At 39.2% G+C, this 19,840-nt stretch overlaps 1 protein-coding gene across 1 annotated transcript in view; it reads left to right on the top strand.

The window, feature by feature from the left end:
- The first annotated feature begins 4,128 nt into the window (after positions 1-4,128).
- frem1b (Fras1 related extracellular matrix 1b) overlaps positions 4,129-19,840 on the top strand; it is a 44,421-nt gene continuing 28,709 nt past the window's right edge. The window contains 16 exon segments of the mRNA XM_079807934.1: positions 4,129-4,153; positions 6,705-7,013; positions 7,080-7,174; positions 7,323-7,603; positions 8,462-8,691; positions 8,772-9,095; positions 11,921-12,029; positions 12,104-12,235; positions 14,015-14,359; positions 14,451-14,593; positions 14,681-14,877; positions 14,989-15,077; positions 15,080-15,342; positions 18,840-19,048; positions 19,155-19,248; positions 19,360-19,612. Coding sequence (XP_079664060.1) covers positions 6,780-7,013; positions 7,080-7,174; positions 7,323-7,603; positions 8,462-8,691; positions 8,772-9,095; positions 11,921-12,029; positions 12,104-12,235; positions 14,015-14,359; positions 14,451-14,593; positions 14,681-14,877; positions 14,989-15,077; positions 15,080-15,342; positions 18,840-19,048; positions 19,155-19,248; positions 19,360-19,612 — 2,998 coding nt within the window. The 5' untranslated portion in view covers positions 4,129-4,153; positions 6,705-6,779.

The raw sequence follows: 19,840 nt of genomic DNA, 5'->3' as shown, positions 1-19,840 counted from the left end.
AATGGTCAGCATGCTTTAGTTACTTGCCACATCCTGCTGGTTTGGACTTGTTTCTTGGTTTTAGTCTTTGAGCAAAATCTAAATAATTGGTTTGTGCCAAACCAGCAAATAAAATCATATTAATTATTTAGTATTTATTCTAGAATTATTTCCAGAAGTTCCTGGTCAATAAATTAGTTTTTTCTTAAGTCATTTTTTTATTGCTGTGATTAAATTGGATCACCAAAGGTCAGCAGTAAATAGCCTACATTGGTTAATAAAGTGAGATTAAATGCATAAATCCCCGGTTTCACAGACAAGGCTTAAGCTAGTCCCAGACTAAAGTGCATGTTTGAGCTGTTTTACTGAAAGCAACTTGCACTGACATATCTACTGGTGACGTATCCTGGGGGATACAAACATTTGAGAGGCTGTGGGGAGAGGCAGGGAAAGTGCAGGTATCATTTCTTGGTTTCATGTTGAAAGGGTGTTTGTTGTGAATATTTAGATCTGGTGACTTTGTGCATACATTCTATGTTTAGCTCAAGAGTAACATTTAAAAACAACATGACCAGCTGTAGTAGTAAATCTACTCACCTTCAGATAAAAGTATCAATATTTGGAGGGGACTTGCATGTTTATAAAGCTGTTGTTAAGCATTAACTTATTACATTACATTACATTTTTACATTGTTTATAATCTGTCTGTAAATGTTTGTATCCACTTGGATACGTTGCCAGTTTGGGGGTATAAATTGAAAAAAGAAAGCTGATTTGGCAATGCTTGTTACCCACTAACAGGTGCCGTGATGAAGAGATAATCAGTGTTATTCACTTCATAATGTTATGCCTGATCGGTATATACACTCACCTAAAGGATTATTAGGAACACCATACTAATACTGTGTTTGACCCCGTTTTGCCTTCAGAACTGCCTTAAGAAATGTAAAGAAACTACCTTTCTTTAAAAATGTTGGCCCATATTGATAGGATAGCATCTTGCAGTTGTTGGAGATTTGTGGGAAGCACATCCAGGGCACGAAGCTCCCGTTCCACCACATCCCAAAGATGCTCTACTGGGTTGAGATCTGGTGACTGTGGGGGCCATTTTAGTACAGTGAACTCATTGTCATGTTCAAGAAACCAATTTGAAATGTTTCGAGCTTTGTGACATGGTGCATTATCCTGCTGGAAGTAGCCATCAGAGGATGGGTACATGGTGGTCATAAAGGGATGGACATGGTCAGAAACAATGCTCAGGTAGGCCGTGGCATTTAAACAATGCCCAATTGGCACTAAGGGGCCTAAAGTGTGCCAAGAAAACATCCCCCACACCATTACACCACCACCACCAGCCTGCACAGTGGTAACAAGGCATGATGGATCCATATTCTCATTCTGTTTACGCCAAATTCTGACTCTACCATCTGAATGTCTCAACAGAAATCGAGACTCATCAGACCAGGCAACATTTTTCCAGTCTTCAACTGTCCAATTTTGGTGAGCTCGTGCAAATTGTAGCCTCTTTTTCCTATTTGTAGTGGAAATGAGTGGTACCCGGTGGGGTCTTCTGCTGTTGTAGCCCATCCGCCTCAAGGTTGTGCGTGTTGTGGCTTCACAAATGCTTTGCTGCATACCTCGGTTGTAACGAGTGGTTATTTCAGTCAAAGTTGCTCTTCTATCAGCTTGAATCAGTCGGCCCATTCTCGTCTGTCCTCTAGCATCAACAAGGCATTTTCGCCCACAGGACTGCCGCATACTGGATGTTTTTCCCTTTTCACACCATTCTTTGTAAACCCTAGAAATGGTTGTGCGTGAAAATCCCAGTAACTGAGCAGATTGTGAAATACTCAGACCGGCCCGTCTGGCACCAACAACCATATCACGCTCAAAATGGCTTAAATCACCTTTCTTTCCCATTCTGACATTCAGTTTGGAGTTCAGGAGATTGTCTTGACCAGGACCACACCCCTAAATGCATTGAAGCAACTGTCATGTGATTGGTTGATTAGATAATTGCATTGATGAGAAATTGAACAGGTGTTCCTAATAATCCTTTAGGTTGGTGTGTGTATATATATATATATATATATATATATATATATATATATATATATATATATATATATATATATATATATATATATATATATATATATATCAATGATATAAAATTCAATGATAACTGAGACAAATGAATCCCCAAAAGCCTGTTGTGTCATATTTTATATTTACATTAACATGAAAAAATGTCTGAACTATCAATCAGAAGACAGAAGGCATGAATTAGATTGTGTACAACAGGTTTTTTAGCAAAGTTTTGGTCATATTGATAATTTATAGGCCCTATAAATCTGCATAGTAAATATGATAGAGTAGGCTAAAATATATTCATAAATGGGCATCATGCTTATTGTTCAACAGAATTTTACAAAGAATGTTTAGTTTAAGTTATGAGAGAATAAAGGTTTTAAAAATTTGGCTAAAATGTTGTAACAAGCATTATTTTTTCAATTAATTTATACCCCCAAACTGGCAACGTATCCTGGGCGATACAAACATTAAAATTAAATATAAAAGTCAAGTTTAAAAAAAAAAAAATAGGCACAGCGCCTGAAAATAGGCTAACTTCTATTCTATACTATACTTCTATACTATTTTCAGGCGCTGCGTAATTTCATTGCGCCGCTGCACCCATGGTACGGCAGCAAAGTTCCTTGATTATTACGCAGGAATGAGCCAGTTCCTAGCCATATCGGCCTAGAAAATCGCAACTTTTCATTTTCCGTCGGTCTTGGTACAGGATGTAACTACAGAAGAGTCCAGTTTTAAATAGGAAAAATATCGAAACTCTTTCGTCATTTTTTTGAGCGAGATGCTAACGGTCTAATCAGATTCAATGATCTATGCTAAGCTATGCTAAAAGTGCTACCGCCAGACCCGGAGATCGGCTGAATGGATTCGAAAACGGTAAAACTGTTTTCAAAAAAAGTGGAGTGTTCCTTTAAATGCATGCTCCCATTTAGTCTAGAACTACAATAACCATCATGTTCACACAGCGCACACAACGCCTCTGCACTTACTCCTGATTTCTCTCAACATGGGGACAAGAGAGCTGTCAGTTAATAAATGGGAAACTTAGTTGAAAAAGTAACTCAAATATTTTGTTTAAATGTAAAAGTACTGCATTACTTTACTAGTTACTTGAAAAAGTAATCTGATTACATTACTTGTGTTACTTTTAAAGCGTTGCCCCCAACCCATTCTATTTATTTGTTCACATTTTTGTTCCTTGCTAAAAACTAAAACTCTAGTTGCTTAACTGGCCTGCAAGTTTTCTTTTGGAACGACTTCCTGAAAAACGAAAATGAAGTGAGTGGCATGGCAACAGAGTTTCTCACCCCCATGCAGAGGCAGCGGGGGGTAGACAAGAGTGACCGGCCCACATTTATCAGTCTGGCCTGAACGGAGTTGCACAGCAGGGAAGAAGCATGCCTTTGTCCCACAGGTCAGCCTGGGGCAAGAGGAAGGTGTATGCGGGTAGACCGTGTTTGTGAATCATGTGAGTCGGATGTGCTACAGTTTGTCAAAACACCTTTGTGTTAAGGTTACTTGTGTTCCCCCAGCCAACAAAACGCAACTTCCATTTCCTTTGACGAAGCTTGCAAGGCCGTAAAAGATCAAAGCGAACAGGCTTGCCTTTCAGACATTAGAAAAATTGAAAACTTACTAGAAGCTGTTACTAATTTCGCTCTCTTTTCATCTAACCTTACTCTTTTTGAGAGCAGGAGGATCTTTCCATCTTCAGGGAATAACAACATCTGTGTTTGTGAGAAGTAGAAACCTTTGGAACTGGTCTGCACGTTTCCTGTGTGAGAAGATTGAACTTTTCCTCCCCTTTTTCATGTCTTTACCTTCGCTCTGCTGAGTTCTGCTGCTCTGCTTCGAGGTAGGACGTGAGAAGCAAAGGCAAACAGTCGTGATTCTTACATCTTTTGTTCTCCTCTCTGACTCCTTATCTCTCTTTCAGGGTCTGTTTGTGTTTTGGTAACGGTCCTTTGTGATCTTTAGGGGGGCAGTTGAGGGTAAACCTCTGCTGTTTGACGAGGGCTGAACTTTCTGTTAGTCTACACACACTGAAGGAACTACAGGCCAACTGTGGATTCAGCTGTAGGTATGTTAAAAAATCTTCGGTTCTGTGTTTTAAACAGTTAAAACATTTCAAAATAGGATTAAATTCAAATGCAAATCTTGCTATCCTTTTCATTGCAGGTTTATTGCTTCTTTACATGAACAATTGCTTTTTATGAGTTACTAACTTTCTCTAAAAGCCTTTTATTGTCTTCTCAGAAAGAGGTTCAGGCTGTTGATCATTTGTCTGAACACGTTAGCATCTGTGTGTTTTACGTAAAGTGCGCATGAGTCATGTTTAAACATGCAGATTTAAAACATCTAGATGAATTATTGAAGCTCGAAGCTTCTCTCGAATGTCAAAACATTTACAGACAATTTTGAGAGAGCATGTTTGCACCATGAGGTAAGATTGTGTTAACAACACATGATGATAAGTACTGTTCTTTAGCCAATTTAAGTTTTTATTGAGCAATGAAATGTTCGATGTGGCTACAACTTTGAGCTTGTATCAAACCTTTGTCTGATAGCACCTGTAATGTTTGGCTGCATAGAAAACAACATTACTGCAGTTCACATGCTCCTTTGATGCTTGATTCCATTTCCAGCGATGGGGCAGCGTGAACTGATTAACCCTTGTGTTGCTACATAGTTTTAGTTTTAGATCCCATGTAATCAAAAGGCTTTTAGATGTGTTGGCTTTGAGGGGCAGTGTTATTTTAGTATTATTCATATACTATAGTGCATTAATATTTTGAATTTTAGTTTGTTTTAGTAATTTTGCTATGTGCTTTTGTCATTCAATTTTTTTTTTACATTTTTACAATTTCTAATTTAATTTTAGCATTTATTATGTAAAATTGTATATATATATATATATATATATATATATATATATATATATATATATATATATATATATATATATATATATATATATATATATATATATATATATATATATATATATATATATATATATACTCACCTAAAGGAACATTTAGGATTATTAGAAACGCCTTCAGAACTGCCTTAATTCTACGTGGCATTGATTCAACAAGGTGCTGAAAGCATTCTTTAGAAATGTTGGCCCATATTGATAGGATAGCATCTTGCAGTTGATGGAGATTTGTGGGATGCACATCCAGGGCACGAAGCTCCCGTTCCACCACATCCCAAAGATGCTCTACTGGGTTGAGTTCTGGTGACCGTGGAGGCCATTTTAGTACAGTGAACTCATTGTCATGTTCAAGAAACCAATTTAAAATGATTCAAGCTTTGTGACATGGTGCATTATCCTGCTGGAAGTAGCATCAGAGGATGGGGACATGGTGGTCATAAAGGGATGGACATGGTCAGAAACAATGCTCAGGTAGGCAGTGGCATTTAAACGATGCCCAATTGGCACTAAGGGGCCTAAAGTGTGCCAAGAAAACATCCCCCACACCATTACACCACCACCACCAGCCTGCACAGTGGTAACAAGGCGTGATGGATCCATGTTCTCATTCTGTTTACGCTAAATTCTGACTCTACCATCTGAATGTCTCAACAGAAATTGAGACTCATCAGACCAGGCAACATTTTTCCAGTCTTCAACTGTCCAATTTTGGTGAGCTCGTGCAAATTGTAGCCTCTTTTTCCTATTTGTAGTGGAGATGAGTGGTACCCGGTGGGGTCTTCTGCTGTTGTAGCCCATCCGCCTTAAGGTTGTGCGTGTTGTGGCTTCACAAATGCTTTGCTGCATACCTCGGTTGTAACGAGTGGTTATTTCAGTCAAAGTTGCTCTTCTTTCAGCTTGAATCAGTCGGCCCATTCTCCCCTTTTCACACCATTCTTTGTAAACCCTAGAAATGGTCGTGTGTGAAAATCCCAGTAACCGAGCAGATTGTGAAATACTCAGACCAGCCCGTCTGGCACCAACAACCATGTCACGCTCAAAATTGCTTAAATCACCTTTCTTTCCCATTCTGGCATTCAGTTTGGAGTTCAGGAGATTGTCTTGACCAGGACCACACCCCTAAATGCATTGAAGCAACTGCCATGTGATTGGTTGATTAGATAATTGCATTAATGTATATATGAGTATATGCATTCACCTTTACTATTTCTCTGTGTATCCTTAAATTCTTTCTTAAAACACCGGCGAAGATCGTTTACACTCATTTTCTTCCACTTCTTCCAACGTGCGTGCAGTTGAATTGAGTTCTGTTGACAACTATGCGTCGCTCCGTTGCTCTGATTGGTTGTGGGTCTATCCAATTGAATGCAGAGGCATTTTCTTTCCTGGTTCGTTTGAAACGCCCCATAATCACACCCCAATGGAGCAGATCAGACTCATATTCTGACTAGAATTGAGTATGACGACGTCAGCCTAGCAGAAAATGCCTTCCATAACATACCTGTTAAAATATTACTCAACTAATTAAAAAAGAAAAATGAAAAACTCAAAATCAATGTATGTGCACAGTCTCTCTTCTAAGACTAAAAATACAGTCCACTTTGTAGTCTATCATTGTTTTTAAATATGTAAGAATTGTACTATTTAATACTTATTTGTTGGTTTATTTTCCTCATTCTGTATTTTCATGCAGCACACTGTTGGAGATGAGAGCAAGACGGCTCATCTGAAGAAGATAATCTTGGATATCAAGCAACTGACCCAAAAAATGGGGGTGTTCTTTCACTCTTTGACATTTCTCACCTTGAGTCATCTGTGGTCACATGTCCAAGCTTCGAGTTTGGTTCGGTTAAACGCAGGTCTTAGGGTAGCCAGAGGCCAGTCTGTGTTTGTCACGGCTGGTGAACTTCAGTTCCACACGGATGGGATATCTGAGGCCTGTAAGGTAGAAGTGGTGCTCACCGAGCCTGTGACGCAAAGAGTGGGGAAGCTGACTCCTCAGGTAACAAGACAAATCCTTTAAAAGCCTTTAAATATAAAACAGGAATATAACTGTATTGTTTTCCAGGTTTTTGACTGCATGTTCTTACCTGACGAGGTGAAATATGTTCACAATGGCAGTCCACTTCTTGAGGAGGACACTGTCATGCTGAGGGTCTACAGGTGAAAAATTGTGTGGTCAATATCCTTGTCCAACATCAACATTTTACGGCTGTTACTTCAATTAGGGCTTTTGAGAGCTGCAAAAAACAATTTCCAAGGCCTAATGTAATTTCCATACCCAAATGCTTTTTTCTATGCTCGTGTTCAGGTTTACAGAAAGCCAGACTTTTGTTGAGACTGTGCTACTAAAGATACATGTGGTGGAACCTCAGAGGAGCCTCGCAGAGCTTGGAAATGTTCCTCTGGTGGTTCCTGAGTTCTACAGCCTTTCCAATGGCATCAACAGCAGTGTCCTTACCTTTAAAACCCAGCCTGATGTGATCTGCACGGTACGTCTTCTCAGCTCTGAGATCAACGTCCCAATGCTTGGTCAACTGGTCGTTGAGGATCCTGAAACAATGATAGCCACTGAGGCTGGACCAAGAAAAGGTATTACAAAGTGAATAATGAAACTTTTTTAAAGCTTTTGTCTGGCAAATCAAAGTCAGGTAGTGCGACTGACAAAATTATGTGGCGCACTCAATGTGCAGAAAAGAAACTTTGAAAAGGATCCTCATGACCGTTTCAAAGTCTATAAAAACTCAAAAAATATATTTTTTATAGCAAGAAGATTTAGATCAGGTTTTAAAATATGTGGAATGACACCCTAAAAAATATATTTTTTAATGGATTAATAATTGATATTTGTTTAAAGTACTTTTTGCCTTGCCTTAAAATAACATATTTAAAAAACTTTATGAATGTTTAAAATGCTTTAAATAATGTAATGTGGTCTGACACCTTAAATCAAATTATAAACAAATATATTTTAAAAAAAATTTTATACCAAATCTATACCAAAAACGAAAAATGTATGATATTTGTAAAAAGAATAAATAAATAAGAATAAATAAAATTATAAAAAAACCTTTTTACTATGCAAAATAAAATAGACTATATATATGTATATATATATATATTTTTTTAAATTATGATTCAAATGTATACGAAAATGTCATGTGGTGCGACACCCTAAAACATAATGTTTGTGAATTAGTAATTCGTTATATTTGTAAAAAAATATATATATATCTTGAAAATGATATTTTAACACTATTTTTGAAACTAATCTTTAAAAAAAATTTATATGTTAACATATCATATCAAATTTGGATAAGAATATTTAATATTTTCTTGGTTGGTTATACCACAAAACCTTTTGAAAAAAAATCTTAAAAGTGGAGAAAACGTTTTTTTCTTTTCAAAACCAAATGAAACTGACAGGAATACAAAGAGTTCATTTCTAAGAAATTCTCATCTGTATTCAAACTTATCAAGGACGTCACACTGGAATCACCTGCCCTGGAAATAAAGCCTGTGACCACAACACAAGGGAAGTAGAGTTCTTGAAGACATCCTGCGCCGAGTTCCTCACTTCAGATCTGAAGTACCAGCACCTCAGTCCTCCATCACCTGAGATCGATTACATCCCAATCAGGGTGGAGTTTAGGGACCAGACCTCCCGAGCCATGCTGGAGGTAAAACGGCATCAGAATCAGGCTTGTGTGAAAACAAAACACAGGCCACTGAATCTTCTCCTTCCCTTCTTCTCTCTTAGACCGAGAGCATCTGGATACCGGTACTGATCCAGGGGGCCATGCAGAACCAACCGCCCCACGCTGCCTTCATGTCTACTTTCATCCTGGAGGTGGATCAGTTCATCCTCACCCCCATGACCACTGCTTCCCTGGATGCCAAAGATGATGAGACCTCTCAGGGTCAGCTCATCTTCAACGTCACCAAACCTCCAGCGGAGGGGTATATAACTCACTTGGACGATCACACTAAAATTGCATCCTCCTTCTCATGGCAAGACCTGAATGAGATGAAAATCGCTTATCAGCCTCCAAACAGCAGTCACACAGCCAGGAGGAACTATGAGGTCAGTAAGGGCTGATAAATTGGGAAGTTTGAAAGGCAAATTTTTTTTTTCCCCCTGTCAAAACATGAGATCCAAAAACATGACTAATAGTCTAGCTGAGGGGTTTTCAAGCTTTTTGATGTCACTGGCCCGTGAATAGGATGACCCACTTGCTAAGGACCTCCATCCTTAAATATAAAGGCAGCTATATATATTTTTTTATGTTACTACAAATATATTATTTCTATGAAGACCCCTTTATACCAGTGTTGTTATTGTTAACCAGAGTATGCGAGCGGAGAGGAGCAGCCCTTCCACGCTCCAAGCATTCAATAATCGCTCCGCTCCGGGTTCACCATTTCCTGCTCCCCGCTTCACTTCTCGCTCACTGATATCAGAAACAGCGCTCTGTATTCGCTCCGAGGAAATTTGCAACTAAAGTATTTAAGTAAGCTCTGAATATCACAAAAGTTCGGTTTATAACATAGCCTACATTAAATGAAAGAAATTATAAACAATAGGAGTTTCAACGTGGTTTATTGGAACACTAGTGTGCAAAGATTTATTCCTACGACATGCCAAGCTTATTAGGCTTTATCAGCATTAAAAGTTAAATATCATTGCTGCTTTTTGCAGTGCAAATTTAGTTTGGAAAGATGGAAATAGTAAGTTTTCAGCAGTTGTTTTATCTACGGGTTACATTACAGATTTCTGCTCATTCAAAATCATACACTCTTAAAAAATGCTGGGTTAAAATCAACCCAAATTGGGTTATTTTGGCAACCCAGCGCTCGGTCAAAAAGGGACATACCCAATGATGTAATTAATTGTTTGACCCAGCATGCTGGGTTGTTTTTTTAACCTAAATTTTGGTGTAAAATTACTACATTGCTGGATTAAAATGAACCTAAAATGGGTTTGAAATTAAAGCCAGAAATCTTGGAAATTATAAAATCACTTTTATACACAAAGAATGACTATGAAAGGTAAAACATTTATTAAAACTGAGAACAAGGGCAAACATGGTCAAATGTAACACAGTGCATGTGAGAAGAAAATCTGAAAATAATTGCAAATCAACAGACACACAGTTTATAGTTAAATGAAATTGTTAAGAACAATTAAGAACAACGTTCAACCCAAATTGGGTTAAATCAACCCATCATTCTTTCCCAAAAGTCTCAACCCAGCATTTTTCAGAGTGTACAGATAACTCTAAGCAGATATGCACTGTAAGATTACATTCGTTTGAATGCATTACAGAGAATGATTGCCTGTGTGAATAAGTGCTACCTGTTTAAAATGTGCTTTCACCCGATTATATAAAAAGAAATTCCTTGAACTATAACATCCCGCTCATGTCCATCGCCGTCATCATAACCTTTACATTCTTTCTGATTTGAGTGATCCATCTGTATCAAGCTAGTTAAATGTATTTAACGTGTGAGTTCTGGCTAAAAATGCAGTTATATTATCGGCCGTTGACATGAATTGTAGGCTACTCGTGATGGAGCGGTAGTGGATCGCTCTCGGGGCGAGTGAAACAAACACAACGCTCCGACATTTAAAAAATCTGCTATACTCACTCCATTCAAAATCACACCGCTCCACTCCCACTCCCGCTCCACTCCGCTCACATACTCTTGTTAAAGGTGCACTATGTAACTTTTCCGTCCACTAGAGGTCGCCTGTTCAAAACAAAGGCGTAGTTTGATGACGGCACAATTGAGTGCAGAATCTTGGGACATGTGGTCTTCACCTCACAGCCGGTGGGAAAGAATCGGGATAGGACTCGGGCAGAAATCATGTTTATGGATGCGATTATTAACGTTACTGTAGTGTGAAGCAGAGCAGGACCGAGTGTTGTGGAGCTGAGGAACCGCTGGAGTGGTTGTTAATGAGAAGAGCGATGGGACTTTTATTATGACACAGTCGTCGCTTTTCCGGTCATGAGTATGATGTAACGCAGCTCTGTTTATCATATTAGATACATCTGAGTGTGTTGAAAATTATGTTATGACGTTACTCTGTGCGTTCTCTCGGTGGCTGCTATGACACTTGTTCACACTGCAGTGAGAGTAAAGCGTTTCTGCAGAATAAAACCGGAAACGCAGATATGATGTCATCGACAGGCGACTCCCTCACACGTCCCAGTTCCTCGGGTAAAATAGCAATTTCTCACGGTTTACAAATTGTTGGAAACATTTGGGATATTGTAAGTACTCAACTGAACAAAATATACAACACTAGCCTGGTGGTTTTTGGATATTTTACAGAATTCTTTTTCATTGTGCACCTTTAACTAAAACTAAAACAATTAAAAATAGTTTTTTGTTCATTGAAATTCAAATAAAATATAAATATATTATATTATATTATAATATATATAAATATAATAAAAATGTGAAATGTTGCCTTGGCAGCTAACTAAAATCAAGTTAAAGTACTAAAATCACAAAACATTTTTTTACTAAATAGAAATAATACTAAATAATACATAAAAATAGATAAAGTACTCAAATGTACACTAAACTTAAAGCTAATTCAAAATATGAATGAATACTGTAATAGTAAATAAATAATACTAAAATAACACTGCTTTATGCTGTGTAAAAAGTATCATAAACATTACTATAAACCTTTATGTATTTAAAATATTTACAGTAATATAATACAATACAAATTCATAATATGTTAAGAATCTCTGGAAAATTTTATTTACAATATCTTGTTTTTTTGTGTTTGTTTGCATCTTAACTGTTAAAATAGTTAAATCATTTATATTTAATATTACTTCCAACTAGTTTGTTTATTTATTTTTGCTTTTTACTTCATTTGTTGTCCAGGTTGAGTTTCAGGCCATCGATGGCTCATTTGTGCCGAGTCCTCCTATCTTGATGCACATCTCTATCCGTACTGCAGAGACCAACGCCCCTCGAGTCTCGTGGAACATGGGTATATTAGCACATTAGCTATAATAAATAATCTTCTAAATAAAATAATTAGGCTAAACATGTTTATCCTTACAGGCTTGGATTTATTGGAAGGCCAATCCAGACCAATCACATGGGAGCACCTACAGGTTGTTGATAACGACAACATAGATGCCGTCACCCTGATAGCTATGGATGGTCCTCTTCATGGACACTTAAGTGTTAGAGGTAAAGGAATCTAATCTGTCACCTCTCTGAAAGTAAAAGCCAATCCAAATGCAATTCCCAAGACCTTTGTCTCAATGATTTGTCATAGCAAGTGTAAATCCGCTCTTTTAATCATTCTCCATCCATGTGGTAGCCATTCATCATGTGGGCATCATTCAAGAAACATATGTCCGGGTGGCCTGCATGGGTTTGCTAATCAGGTGTAAAATGCTTCGGCGACACTTTGCCAGGGGCCGCCGACCAAAGATGTCTTTAGAGCCGTAGCGGCTGTCTTTCCACTCCAGCAGACTTTTGTTTGCACAGACCCTGAACGAAGCAGATTGTAAAGACTTATGGCATTTCATGCCAGATGTCCAACACAAGGTCATTTCTCTTCCATCAGACCATCTTAGCAAGCTTTGAGAACTGGTGACAATCATGTGTCCATCTGAAAAGTTTTATTCATGAGAATGTTCCAGAGTTTTAAAAGCACTTTATGAAGGGATATTTTTTTTCCATACAATGAAAGTCAATGGGGTCTAAACAACATTTAGATTATATGGAAGAAAAAAAAAACATTTTTCAGAAAAAAACAAAAGAGACATTTTTCATGAAGATCTTGTTTTGTGTTCCACAGAAAGCAGGTTTGGAACGACGTGATGTGAGTAATTGATTTTTGGGTGAACTATTCCTCTAAATCTTTGGTTTGTTGGAAGGAACATGCCAAATTGCGATTTCAGGGATTGAATGGGATGTTTCACTGCATGCGTTCTCCCATGAAAGCTGCGGTAGATTGTTTTTGTGTTTCCTGGCTTGGAGGATTTCCAGGCCCATGGCCCTGTTCCTTGTGTCATTCCCTAAAAGAGGACCACCTGATCAGTAGAAGCCTCCAGCCTACTCAAATAACAGCTCCCGCTTTAAGCCAACCCCTTCATTTAATTGGTGTTTACGTTTTTAGGGTTGATGTGTCGCTTTGTGATCCCTCTGGCTGAGAATAGAATCGTCCCATAACTTTCCACTCCAAAAGCAGCTCATTTTATTACATTAAGATTGAGCTGAACAGCAAGTTCTGGTCCAAAATGGGTTCTCTTGAGAACCTAGATGTGGATTGGGAATTACTCGCGGAGACCTCGAACTCAGGGACTCCGACCCTTGGGAAAGTCCTCAGTCAGCCTTCGGCCAAATGGAAAGCTGCCGCCCAATGTCCTCTCGCATTGGGTATCTATATGGAGACAGTTTTTTTGGGCCTGATGCCCACAGCCACCTTTGGGCCCAATTACTTACTTGTTTCTCCATTGGACTTGTGGCCGCTTCCCCCTGATAAAGTTGCTAATTAGGTTTGCTGTGCAACCAGTCATCATTCAATCTGTCTGGTGACCTTGCCCTTCTGTCTCCCTGGCAAGCAAGAGAAACTCAGCTTCACGGTGGGCAGCAGCCATTGCCTGGGAAGGACGCCATCTTTCTTTTTATTTTTTCGCATCGGGGAGAAGCCAGAGCCAACATTTGTGCCTTCAGGCGGAAAACAAAACTTACTTTTCGCAATTGCATTGAGCCAAATGAATGATATTGCAAATGATAGTATGGATGGGTTTGAAAATAATATCAGATTATATTGACTACTTGTCAACATTATTGTCCAATGAAAAAGCTGTTTATGTCCATGAAAGTCAATGGGGTCCAAAACAACAGTATTCAACTTCATGTTTTTAGTGAACAATCCCTTTAACTTAACCTGGAATTTCATTTATCAAACAGGCCCAAACCATATTCTGTAACCAATCATTTCTTATTCATCCAAAGGTGGAAAAGGTTTCATGTTTAAGGTCAAGGATCTCAGAGAAGGCGTGGTGGTCTATCATCATTCAGACAGCGACACCACCAGAGATTACGTCGTCTTCCGAATCACAGATGGCCGCCACAGCATCAGACACAAATTCCCCATCTATGTTCTTCCGAAAGACGACACCCCTCCTTTTTTAATCAATAATGTGGCCTTTGAGGTCCAAGAAGGTGGGGCGGTTAGGGTGGAGGAGTACATGCTGATGGCCTCAGACTTGGACTCCAGCGACGACTACATTCAGTATCAGCTGGTTACTTTTCCCAGAGCGGGACAGCTGGTAAAGAAGTCTTCTCCACATGAACCAGGTCAGTTGGATTTAATGCCAGCATGGGTCATATTTCAGTAAGTTTCAACTTATATGAGGTGACTTACATTAGAAGATGTCACGTCAACCAGGTGTCCAAGTGAAGAGTTTCCTGCAGAGAGACCTTTTTCAAGGCCTAATCTACTATAAGCACTCAGGGGAGGAAGTGTTTGAGGACTCGTTTGATTTCATCCTGTCAGATGTCCATCAGCCTCCGAATCTATCGGACAGACATGTAACTTGGCATCTGTTTTCTTACTAAATTCCATTGCAGTGTGAATATTTATAACAGGAATGTTTGCTTTGTACCTCTTCAAATTAGACTGTGGTGATCCACGTGTTTCCAGTGAAGGACCAGTTGCCTGAGGAAGTTCCTGGAACGGTTCGCTCCATCACAGTGAAGGAAACCGAAGTTGTTTACATTACTCAGAGCCATCTGCACTTCAAAGATACAGAGCATTCAGATACTGACCTTATGTATGTTATCACTCATCCTTGCTTTAGCCCGGGAAACACCAGGTATGCTTATGCATTTCCTCCCTATGACTCCCTATATATACAGTATATTATATATTATTAAGAATATGGGTCCTTTCATGTTCATTTTACTTCTGTTGTAAATTCTTTCAGGTTATCAGATGCAGGCAGGCTGTTTTATACTGACAGCACAAACTCCATGAAAAAAGATGCAATGGTTCCAGTGCTTAAGTCCTTCACCCAGGTCTGAAACATGCACACAAATCATTTCCCCAAATGTTGCATGCTATTGTAATATGTGTCTGTTCAGTAAGATGTTATCATTGTTGTCTTCTGCAGCATGCAGTGAACCACCACAAAGTGGCTTACATGCCTCCAATAGAGGATATTGGCCCTGAGCCTCTTTTCGTGCAGTTTGTGTTTTCTGTGAGTGACCAGCAGGGCGGCGCTCTCACAGGACTCACCTTCAATATCACAGTCACACCTGTCGACAACCAGGCCCCAGAAGTGAGTTGCTTACTCCTCATTTTATTAGGGTTTATACTTTTCTTTGATGCTATTGTCCAGCATTCTCAAGAACCATCTAATTGCTAATTAGAAGTTTCAAATGGATAGAAAACTTCGGTTCATCTTCGGAACACAAATTAAGATATTTTTAATGAAACCAGTGTCATTTCTGTCCCTCCATTGACAGTCTACACAACAACCAGTTTAATGCTTCAAAAAGTTCATAAAGAAATCGTAAAACTAATCCATATGAATTGAGTGGTTTTGTCCAAATTTTCTGAAGAAACATGATCACGAATTTAGACTTTGATCAACCGAACCTGCTTGACACGCGAGAGCAAACTTCTTGCAGAAGCTCAAATGTGCTGCGTAACACATGTGCATTAACCTCTTCAACTCCAAGGACCCTGATAAGCGTCCGGAATGATGTTATCATGTATACACTCACCTAAAGGATTATTAAGAACACCCGTTCAATTTCTCATTAATGCAATTATCTAATCAACCAATCACATGGCAGTTGCTTCAATGCATTTAGGGGTGTGGTCCTGGTCAAGACAATCTCCTGAACTCCAAACTGAATGTCAGAATGGGAAAGAAAGGGGATTTAAGCAATTTTGAGCGTGGCATGGTTGTTGGTGCCAGACGGGCCGGTCTGAGTATGTACCACTCATCTCCACTACAAATAAGAAAAAGAGGCTACAATTTGCACAAGCTCACCAAAATTGGGCAGTTGAAGACTGGAAAAATGTTGCCTGGTCTGATGAGTCTCGATTTCTGTTGAGACATTCAGATGGTAGAGTCAGAATTTGGCGTAAACAGAATGAGAACATGGATCCATCATGCCTTGTTACCACTGTGCAGGCTGGTGGTGGTGGTGTAATGGTGTGGGGGATGTTTTCTTGGCACACTTTAGGCCCCTTAGTGCCAATTGGGCATCGTTTAAATGCCATGACCTACCTGAGCATTGTTTCTGACCATGTCCATCCCTTTATGACCACCATGTACCCATCCTCTGATGCTACTTCCAGCAGGATAATGCACCATGTCACAAAGCTCGAATCATTTCAAATTGGTTTCTTGAACATGACAATGAGTTCACTGTACTAAAATGGCCCCCACAGTCACCAGATCTCAACCCAATAGAGCATCTTTGGGATGTGGTGGAACGGGAGCTTCGTGCCCTGGATGTGCATCCCACAAATCTCCATCAACTGCAAGATGCTATCCTATCAATATGGGCCAACATTTCTAAAGAATGCTTTCAGCACCTTGTTGAATCAATGCCACGTAGAATTAAGGCAGTTCTGAGGCGAAAGGGGGTCAAACACAGTATTAGTATGGTGTTCCTAATAATCCTTTAGGTGAGTGTATACTTTAAATTTGAAATGTCTGTGGAGGAGCTCTGACCTCATATGTGGTACCATTTGAAAGCTTAGAATGTCTGCTTAGGAGATGTGCATCACGTTGGCATTTGTTTTACACAAAGTAACTTATTTACACTAAATTACTCTGGGACCTATTTCCACCTGGATTTGGCCTACCCAAATTGAAAAGCTTCCCATACCCACATACAGTGGTCTAAATACACAATTTTGGTGTCATTTTACAGGAAACCCTTTGAAATGACATTAAAAAAAACTGTTAAAAGTGATAAACATTTAAATGTACAGGTGCTGCACATATAATTAGAATATCATCAAACAGTTCACTAATTCCATTCAAAAATTGAAACTTGCATATTATATTCATTCATTACACACAGATATATTTCAAATGTTTATTTCTTTTAATTTTGATGATTATAACTGACAACTAAGGAAAATCCCAAATTCAGTATCTCAGAAAATTTGAATATTACTTAAGACCAATACAAAGAAAGGATTTTTAGAAATCTTGGCCAACTGAAAAGTATGAACATGAAAAGTATGAGCATGTCCAGCACTCAATACTTAGTTGGGGCTCCTTTTGCCTGGATTACTGCAGCAATGCGGCGTGGCATGGAGTCGATCAGTCTGTGGCACTGCTCGGGTGTTATGAGAGCCCAGGTTGCTCTGATAGTGGCCTTCAGCTCTTCTGCATTGCTGGGTCTGGCATATCGCATCTTCCTCATCACAATACTCCATAGATTTTCTATGGGGTTAAGGTCAGGCGAGTTTGCTGGCCAATTAAGAACAGGGATACCATGGTCCTTAAAACAGGTACTGGTTGCTTTGGCACTGTGTGCAGGTGCCAAGTCCTGTTGGAAAATGAAATCTGCATCTCCATAAAGTTGGTCAGCAGCAGGAAGCATGAAGTGCTCTAAAACGTCCTGGTATACAGCTGCGTTGACCTTGGACCTCAGAAAACACAGTGGACAAACACCAGCAGATGACATGGCACCCCAAACCATCACAGACTGTGGAAACTTTACACTGGACCTCAAGCAACGTGGATTGTGTGCCTCTCCTCTCTTCCTCCAGACTCTGGGACCCTGATTTCCAAAGGAAATGCTAAATTTACTTTCATCAGAGAACACTCCACTCAGCAGCAGTCCAGTCCTTTTTGTCTTTAGCCCAGGCGAGACGCTTCTGACGCTGTCTGTTGTTCAAGAGTGGCTTGACACAAGGAATACGACAGCTGAAACCCATTTCTTGCATACGTCTGTGTGTAGTGGTTCTTGAAGCGCTGATTCCAGCTGCAGTCCACTCTTTGTGAATCTCCCCCACATTTCTGAATGGGTTTTGTTTCACAATCCTCTCCAGGGTGCTCCCCCCTGTCTGCAGGGTACTAGAGCACTCAGGGCCTGAGTTATACACTTCCAAAAAAAATCAAAAAGCGCCTCTTTTTTGGGTGGGGTTTATTACAGCTCAGACAACATATACTTAAATGTTTATCAGTGTTTTGTGTAACTTCAAAGGGTTTCCTGTTAATTGACACCAAAATGGTGTATTTTTAGACCACTGTATGTGGGTATGGGAAGCTTTTTAATTTGGGTGGGCCAAATCCAGGCAGAAGAGCTAAGGAGGTTAATGAATATTTATATGTGAATAAAAGCCAAAATAAAAACTAAAATAAAAATGAAAGTCAGTAATTAATGACAGAATTCTACATTGATTTTACATCATCAGGTTTTTGATGATGAAATGTCATCTGCTCTCTTTATCAATCGGCTAGTTTTTACTAAATGACAGTTAGTCAACTTCATTTAGAGAATATGGATTTGCCTTTGATAAAAAAGATATGGGAAGAGTTTTCTCATTATTAAAGGTTTACATGTATATCTAGCATTGTTATTTTTTTTATTTTGGGGTAGCAACCCAACATTTCAGAACCACTGTATTAGTGTGTAATGTTACATCTTGGTTAGACTGTTTGTAGTAGATATACATTTAATATTTCACACTTCATTGGGATATATCTACAGTCCAAAGGTCAATATTTATTCCACAACAAGCTTTATGTAATCAGTTTTTCCAACATAAATCTAAATAATTATATAAATTTCCCATTCAAAGATGTTCACTAACTTGCTGAGGGTCGAGGAAGGTGGCGGTAGTTTCTTGATGGAGGAGCACCTGTTGGTGCAGGATGTGGACAGTTCAGAAGATCAGCTCAGGGTACATGTGAAGACTCAACCCCAACATGGGAGACTGGAGCTGCTGGGCACGACACTGAAAGAGGGAGACAGCTTCAGTCTGCAGGACCTCAAAGCATTGAGAGTCAGGTAGGAGTTAAAAAAAAGTTAGGCAGGAAAGTCATGTCCTAAGAAGAATTGATGGGGGTGATTTTATGATCTGTTGAACATTACAATACCCTCTCTATGGCGATAGATACATTCATGATGACTCGGAGACCCTGAAGGATAGCGTTGGTCTTACTATCACAGATGGAATCAACTCTGCACATGGAATGCTTTTAGTTCAGGTGATTTTCTTGTTTCAAAAAAAGTGTGACACATTGTATTGTATTTCCATGCAGCATCCCCTTATTAAAATGCATATTTCCTTAGTGATTCTTATTTACATATTTTATTAGATTCTGCCCGTGAACGACGAGCCCCCACAGTTAGGCTCCAACTTGAGGGCTGAACTGTCCTGCAAAGAAGGGGGTCAAGTTCAAATTACGGTTGAGTACCTCTCAGCTACAGATGTTGACAGCGAGGACACTCGGCTAACATACATGCTTGCCAGAACACCTGCACGTGGGACGCTACAGCGAAATGGGGTCACCGTGGACAAGTTTTCCCAGCTGGATGTGCTCAATGGGCTCATCTTCTACCTGCACACAGGTTATAACCAAGACAGGAGGCTAGTTTGTGAAAATTAGGCGTCACTTACTGTAGGCCTGTTTCACACATCATGCAGGTGTGCTGCGCATAGTCTTATGAAAATATAATGAAAATGCACAAGAAATTAGTTTATGAAGAGGGTCTTTTGTAATACAGACTTTTGTCATAATATTAAATAATGTAGTGAAATATTCACCCATTGTGTGATAGCTTATCAGTATCTGCCTG

Source organism: Gobio gobio (genome assembly GCF_949357685.1).
Source record: "Gobio gobio genome assembly, chromosome: 24".
Taxonomy (NCBI): Eukaryota; Metazoa; Chordata; class Actinopteri; order Cypriniformes; family Gobionidae; genus Gobio; species Gobio gobio.
Note: the sequence above shows the minus strand (reverse complement) of the source record. Positions and strands in the feature narration are given on the sequence as shown.